At 36.0% G+C, this 8,094-nt stretch overlaps 1 protein-coding gene across 1 annotated transcript; it reads left to right on the top strand.

Annotated features, from left to right (window-relative positions):
• Positions 1-470: 470 nt before the first annotated feature.
• On the top strand, positions 471-1,439 carry LOC126625649 (uncharacterized). Its single transcript, XM_050294678.1, has one exon. It carries the CDS (start codon positions 471-473, stop codon positions 1,437-1,439), a length of 969 nt encoding a protein of 322 aa, XP_050150635.1.
• Positions 1,440-8,094: the final 6,655 nt, after the last annotated feature.

The raw sequence follows: 8,094 nt of genomic DNA, 5'->3' as shown, positions 1-8,094 counted from the left end.
AAATTAAAAAAATTAAATCTCTCTTCCTCTCTTCCCACTACCACGTTCTCTCTCACGCTCTTTCTCTCTCCTTCAATTTTAAGAACAAAAATAAAGCATTTCACACACCCATGTGTGGACGTATGCTAGTTGGCTATAAAAAGACAAAAAAAAAAAACACTTATATATAAGCCCGGACAAACATGATCATGACCGTAAAGAGGATAGCGGCTTATAAATAGTTTATTGTATGCTATAAACAATATGATTGTAAAATAATATATTAATGGAGTCATTAGTGTGGACATCATGTGAGCATAGAAAAAAAAAACTTATATGCTAAACTATCATCTAACTCGTGAATAATAAAAAATAGGATAGCTACAGTCGTAGCAATTTTCTTATATAAATAGGATATAGGCGGTTCGGAGAAGAGCATGTGAGAGAATTACAAGAAAGAGCACAGAGAGAGAGATCATATCCCAATTAACATGGCAGCATTACTACCAAGGTCTTTTGCTCTGAAATCAAACAACAACCAAAAATACTTGCGCTACATACATCAAAGTTACGAGAATCTTCATGGGATTCTCCAATTCTCCGAAGTGGATGACAAGAGCCCGAACGCAAAGTTCCAAATGGAGCCTGCGTACGGCGGTTACGAAGGACTCGTGCATATCAAATGCTGTTACAATAACAAATACTTGAGAAGGCCAAACGAGCACCAGCATTGGATAGTAGCCCAGGCTGACCGACCAGAGGAAGATCTAAACCATTGGACCTGCACACTGTTCGAGCCTCGGGTTGTCCATGCAGACAACAAAGCAGTCCTCCGAATACTCCACGTGCAACTCGGGCACTATGTAATGTCACTCACTTCTAACGACTTCCATCAATGTCTCTTTGCAGAAAGAGCAGACCCCAACCCCCAAAACGATTTGGATGTGTGCACAGTCGTCGACTTGGATCCACTTGCGCTACCAAACACTTTTGTGCTGAAATCAAACATCTGCAATAAATACTTGCGCTACATGCTTGATGAAGAAAACCAAACTCATGAGATTGTCCAATTCTCCGGAAAGGATCCTAAGAGTGAGTACTCAATCTTCCAAGTAGAGCAGGCAAACAATCAAGACGACCAAGATAATCATTACGTGCATATCAAATGCACTGTCAACAACAAATACTTCAGAAGGATGGACAAAGACAAGCAATTGATCATGGCCGCGGCTGACCAACGAGACGAAAACAAAAAGAGTTGGGCTTGCACATTGTTCAAGCCCGAGCATGTGGGTCAAGCCGGCAACAACAACAACAACGTGCTCTGCCGGTTGCGCCACGTTCAAAGTAACCTCTACACAAGGCCGTTCGTTGAGAATAGATTCGAATTACGCCTCAACGGCGAAAGACCTGATCCCCAAGGAGTTGATGTCTACACAGCCATTCGCAGCGTTATATGATCATCATGATCATTTGATGTTTGTGGGTAACATCTCTGGAAACCCTCACGAGACTTCACTTGTCCTATTTGGGTCACCTATGGGTTTAAAAGGCTTGTTGCATGCACTGAATGCAATCGTGTTTCCAGCATTAGTTTTCATCACTACTTTTTCCCCTTGTTTTGGTTTTTAAATTTCGCTATAATTCATGGATTTATAGCAAGAAAAATAAACTCATGTCCTATCTCCGTCTGTGGATAGGTCATTTGTATGTGTATGATTCACTAGTTCTCGTAATGTAGTCCGTGTATTTGTTGCAATAGTAATAAACATTGGTAATTTAGATGTCTAACTACTATGAATGTTTAAAACTCAACTAAGTTAGAAGACATCAACATCTCAGAGCTATTAATTGCTCTAAGTCCTATGGATTCAATCAAGGATAATGTAATATCTTACAAATAATACACATTGTCTAGCAGCTTAAAGAATAGTGAAAAACAAGTAATATCTCACAAATGCATTTATAACAACATATTTAACACGAAAACTAAAAAATTAGTGAAAAACAATAGTAGTAACGTCCAAAAAATTGCCAAAATGAGGTTCAACTTAAAGAATATCAGCATAAGTTCTACATTAATTTTGAAAACCTAACAATGATGCGAAGGTGAAAACAAATAGATTAATGACGATTTTTATACCATTTTGCAAAACCTACAAAAAAAAACCGTGATTGATCACCCTTTTTGTGAAAATGCAAAATTTTTTGTTTTCGCAAAAAAATTAAAATTAAAATTTGTGAGCATTTGAGAAAACTTTATAAAGCATTTGAAAGCAATTTTACTAACACTTTGCTCGACGAAATGTGTCGTTGGGTAAAGGACTCTAAGTTGAAGAACTTATATTTCGTCGGGTAAACCTTTTCAAAATACGGGCCATTGTTTCCGTTGGGGTCAAATATTTGCCTGACAAATTTATTCTTGCCCTCTGAAAGTATTTTGCCGCACAAAGTCTTTGGCTAGACCCTAATGGTGACTAGCTCTATCCGACCAACTGGAGTTTTTATCGAGCAAAACCACTTGACTCGACGAAATATTGTTTGTTGGGCCAAATTTCGTAGAGCAAATAGTATTTTCAGGTAGCAAATGAAGTTTGGCTTCAAAGTGTCACCTGTCTTGTAAATTTGATAGTTGATAATTTCAAAACTTAAATGTATTTCTTTGCTTTTTTTTTATATGTCATTTCCTCGTTATAGAGGCTATTAGTTTCGTGAAGTTGTCATTGTCTATTATGTTGAAGTCCATTTTGTTTCATGCAAACCTCCCAAATTCTATCGCCTAAAACTTAAGACATTGATGTAGGTTAACATATATATTACAAGTGCCCTTTTAATTATACCCCCATCCTCTAGATGTAGCTCTTATGAAACGAAGTCAATTACATGTTACATAACTTTTCATTGCTAACAAAAGACTCCACGCCTATAGTCATATGTTGTCATGTTACAACTATTTTTAATCAAAGACTTCACATCCATAACCATGTGCTTTGTGAAAGACTACAACATTTCTCATCTAAAGTAAAACCTTCCTATAAACAAGGCTACAACTGGAACACAATAATGTTGAAGAGGCAATACACAATAGTTGGCAAGTAACGAAAGTGATAGTATTTAAATTTTGTTGGGAGGGGAAGAAACTTAAAAGTTTGAAAATAACGGTAGCCAAGGATAAGAAAAATGGACTCACCATCACCTACCCTCTAGCGAAGTTCAAAGCGTCTTTATGCTCATCACCTTATTTATCACTGTTAGATAAGTTTTAATTTTGAGATTTGTACCTATTCACTACATAAATCTCGAGATTTAAACTCATCTAACGGTAATAAATAAGGTGGTAAGTATACACTATAGTTTATAATGGTGAGCATACATTATAGTTTATAGTGGTGAGCAAAAATGCTTCTATAGAAGATTAAGCGAGTACAACTATACACCAAGACCAAGACATTTGACCACTACAACAACCTGAGCTATTAATTATAATCCTTCCACACTTTGACGAATCCAATTCCCAAATAACAGGTTTTCTAAGTAAATTTAAAACAAAATCAGTGTTAGTGTATATGAATCAATATCTTCCATGAAGGAGTCTTGGTCATTTAGATGTGGAAGATGCAATACACAGCATATATTCAATCAATATTTCTCATGGACCAAATGAATTCACATGTTACCAAAATTTTAATTTCTAACAAAAGACCTCACACTTATAGCCATATGTTTTATCCCTCGTCATGTGCTTTATGAAAGTTGGCAATTGGTCAATTAATAGCACTTCCTAAAAGAGATTAAATTGAAGGCAAAGGCATACCCAATCTGTCGATTTGTTCGTGTAACTAGCTATAATATGGTACAGATGAGTTATGTTTCAAATACAAAACCTTCCTCCGAAAAGGCTACTGATGGAACAGAATATGTCGAAGAAGCAAAATACACAGCGGTTGGCAGGTAATAAAAGTTACAGTATTTAAAGTATTTTTTATTATGGAGGGCTAGTACCATGGTGAAAGTTAAGCACCTTTGGGCCCTATCCTTACCCACATATGAACTCCCCGGTGGAAGAGGATCCGGTTCGGATCTCTTCCATAAAAGGTCCAGTATCAAGTGAACTGGGTTATTGAAATTTGATTCAACGGTTTCAAACAAAGAATCTCCCTAAAAGTTATAATAATTGCAACCGTTTGATCAAATTTCAACTATCCAGATCACTTAATCCTAGGCCTGCCTTTGATGGGAGAGATCCGGACCGGATCCTCTTCCCTCCCCGGCCACCCCTTTCTCCTAAACCTTTAGGGAGGGCGCGCAATAGTGGAAATTAAGTACCCTTAGCCCTCACACAATTTTGAGGCTCCCCAGGGCCTCACCCCATTCCGTCTCCCCTCAAAACTCCACCTAACCATTGGAAAAAAAATCTTTTTTTTTTATTATTATCGTATTAAGTCTATAATGAAATGGTTTAGAGTAATACATACCATCCTTATATTTTTGTGAAAAAGAAGCCTTGTTTTATATGCTATAAAAAGTCATTCTACTTAATATTAAGTAAATAGTGTACAGGGAATCTTATAATTTTTAATTCTAATAAAATTTGAATTACCAATAAAGACTTTTTACAACCATCACAGGGTGACCAAGAAATTTTAACCCTGTATTCCATACGATATGGCTTGAGTTCAATTAAAAAAATAAAAACAAAGACTTTTTACAATGTGGTTTCACATACGTTACAAAAATTTGAATTCTATAACAAGTCTTCGAATTCACATGTTTAAGTCGTTTTATAATCTTAACCATAACACACATGCTACTCAAAATTCCTAATACACGATCCCATACCTACATCAATTTGCTTGTGGAAAGTTGACGGTTGCTAATTGAATTGTACTTACGTCCTTGATAACTATTTTTATGGAGACCACAAGAATTCGTTACAAAATTTTAAGGGTAATGTTAGGAAGATCAAAATTTTAAATTAAATTTTGTAAACCAAATAATGTGGATATTGATAATTGGATTACTAGTTAAGTGCTGATTAACATGTTTATCACCTATTGGTGACACATCTTGTAATTTGCAAATTTAGTTTGAAAGTAACATTATCCAAACTTTAATATCACACCTATAGCCATATGCTTTTACTCCTCATTTTAACTACACACTCACATCCTACAAACAAAATTTTTAACAAAGGATTCCACACCTATAGCTATGTGGTTTATGAAAGTTGACAATCGCTCATTTTACCCGCACTTAGAAGATATTGAAGAAAAAGAAACACCCGTCAGTGTGTTCAAACATGTAATTATAATCTTTTATAGATGGGATACAAGTTTGAAAGTCTTAATGTATATGCTATAAAAAGTCTTTATTTCTCTTATATGAATTTTGGCTTTTTTTTAATTATATAATGAGAATTATATTCACAGAATTAGCAGAAGAGGTTAAAAAAGATACAAATTAACAAATCAATTAGACAGCTATTTTAACAAATCTTGCGTCACACCAATGAGATCATACATGTTCACATGGATAGGAAAGAGATAGGAAACTGAGATTGAGGAAATAAATGTTAATTAAGGACCATAACATATATATATTACAAGTCCCTATTTAATTATACTCCCATCCTTTAGATGTAGCTCTCAAGAAACCAAGTCAATTACATGTTACAAAACTTTTAATTGCTAACAAAAGACTCCACGCCTATAGACATACGCTGTCATTTTACAAATATTTTTAATCAAAGACTCCACATATGTATCCATGTCCTTTGTGAAAGACTACAATATATTTCTCATTTAGTTGCACTTTCGGTCTCTAAATCTAGTTCTTCTAGAGACCAATCCCTTGATGGACTTGACATTAAATCCATAATTATAACAAAAGACTCCACACCTATATATATGTACGAGAGCATTTTTGCTCACTACCATAAACTATAGTGTATGCTCACCATACACCTAATTAATTGACACGTGTCATTTCACTTAATCTTGGTTAATTTTTTTTCAAAATTGAAAAACTAACATTTAATGTGAAAGTTAACTCGAGTTAAGTGAAATGACACATGTCAATTGATTAGGCGTATGGTGAGCATACATCATAGTTTATGTTGGTGAGCAAAAATGCTCCCATATAGGTACTATGCTAGTTGACAATCAAATCTGTCATTTAACCGTAATTCATTAAAGAAAAGAAATTGAAGGGAAAGGCACACCCAATCTGTTAGTGTTTCACCCGTTTAGAAACTTGTACAAGTTTGACATATACAGGTGGAGTGCAACATTTTATTAGTGTGATTTTAATTTGGCTTATCGGTCAATATGTAATATGTAATTAGTTAAAATATTTTCATGTAAATTTTAAGCCTATAAATAGGCACTCTAATAAAAAGGAAGACACTTAGATTTTCTTCTTCTAATCACTATTTTGTTTTTCTCTATTCTCTCATATTCTATGTCTATATTTTATTTTTTAAAAAAAGTCTTTCTTTTTTTAATTGAACTATTATTAGGCGGAGAGTGGAGAGTTCAAAATTATTATAATAATTTGAGGGAGAGTTTGAAAATTTTAAAATAAAACTTCTTTATTATATTAGTTTTAGCTTTTTATTTTAGAATGAGAGTTATATTCACGAGTGATGCGTGGACAACACTATGGGGCGACGTGGTGCGTATACCATAAAGAAAGTTTTTTTTTTTTTGACAAAGGAATACCATAAAGAAAGTTGAGGTTCCACTACAAAACCAATTGACAATATAGGGAGTGTGCATGCAAATTTCCGTCATCTTCTCATTTGACGAAAATGCACCTGCAAAATAATAACATCTAAGATTAAGGTCAAGAGTCTCATGCGCCCATGATGAATGGGAGGGGGGGCTTTGGCCAAAGAATTTTTTATGTCAAAGTTAGAATTCTGAAAAGAATGTGTTTAGGAGTTTGTGGGTAGCAAATGACTTTCCTTTTTAGTGGGATAATAGGGCTATTTATAGGGGAGTGGCCGGCCCTATTTGTAGACTAATGGCCGGCCATATATGGTGTAATTGGAGAATAATTGCAAGATATTATGTGAATAATTAATCCTAAATTAAATAGGAAATTTGGGAGTTACCTTTTGAATAAGGATTTGATGAGAGAGATTTGAATAAATACCATTTTGATCACCTTTGACTCTTCCTTGATTGAGTCGTTATTGTCTGTTGCATGCGCGTGAGAATCCCGGTGTGCCTCAAGGGTAATTTTGTCCTTTTAACCCAAAAGTCCACATGTGACCTCCATAATTTTCTTGATTATTTTTTGCTCCACAAATACCCCTACACCTGCTGGGCTGCTAGTAGGAAAGGGCAGTAGGTGTAGAGATCTCGAACTTTGATATAGATTCCCACTTGGACTTGGAGTTAGATTCTTCTAGGAAAGGGAAATAAATGACCACCAAAGCCTATTTAAGCCTACCTTAAGGAAGGGATTAAATCAACCTCGGAGGACGATTATTTATCCCTACAAGAAAGAGAGAAAGCTAGAGGATATTTGTTCCCCCTCCCCTAGCATTCTTCTTCCCTTGTCCGTGCAAAGAACGGTTTTCCATTGATTTTTTTTGTCTTTTCCACGCCGCACCAAGGTAAGAAAAACTTAATTTTCTTTGTCTTCTTCTTGGGTGGTGCTGCTGCGGGGCAGTCGTCAGGGTAGTGAGACACGTTGGCTAGCAAGGGCCAGAAGTTAGCTCGGCATGAGTCGATGAGGTGGTGTGGCAAGGGCCACAACTTGGCTGGAGCCAAAGGTTAGCTCGGAATGGGTCGAGGAAATGTCGTGGCATGGGCCACGGTTTGGACTGTTTGCTAAGAATGAGGAAATTGCTTGAGTTTGATTTCTCAGCTGTTGTAGATAGAGCAATCGAGAACGGAGCTGCCAAGATCAGAATTTCTGAAGATGAAATGTTGAATGAGTAAACTGCTGAATGTGAAGTGGCTGTTAAGGGCAGGATGGCTGCTGGAGGGCCTAATGTCATCCAAGCTGCTAAATAAGTAGTATACTCTGTTTAGATCACTGTTCTAAAAATCCCCGCCTAGCGCCTAGGCTCCACCTAGGCGCTAGGCGGTTGACTACCGCCCCGAT

The sequence above is a fragment of the Malus sylvestris genome, chromosome 6 (genome assembly GCF_916048215.2).
Source record: "Malus sylvestris chromosome 6, drMalSylv7.2, whole genome shotgun sequence".
Taxonomy (NCBI): Eukaryota; Viridiplantae; Streptophyta; class Magnoliopsida; order Rosales; family Rosaceae; genus Malus; species Malus sylvestris.
This window is presented reverse-complemented; position numbering and strand designations above follow the sequence as displayed.

What these genes read in the sequence shown, in the direction of transcription:
- LOC126625649 (XM_050294678.1), top strand. Translation starts at nt 471, where the DNA reads ATGGCAGCATTACTACCAAGGTCTTTTGCTCTGAAATCAAACAACAAC.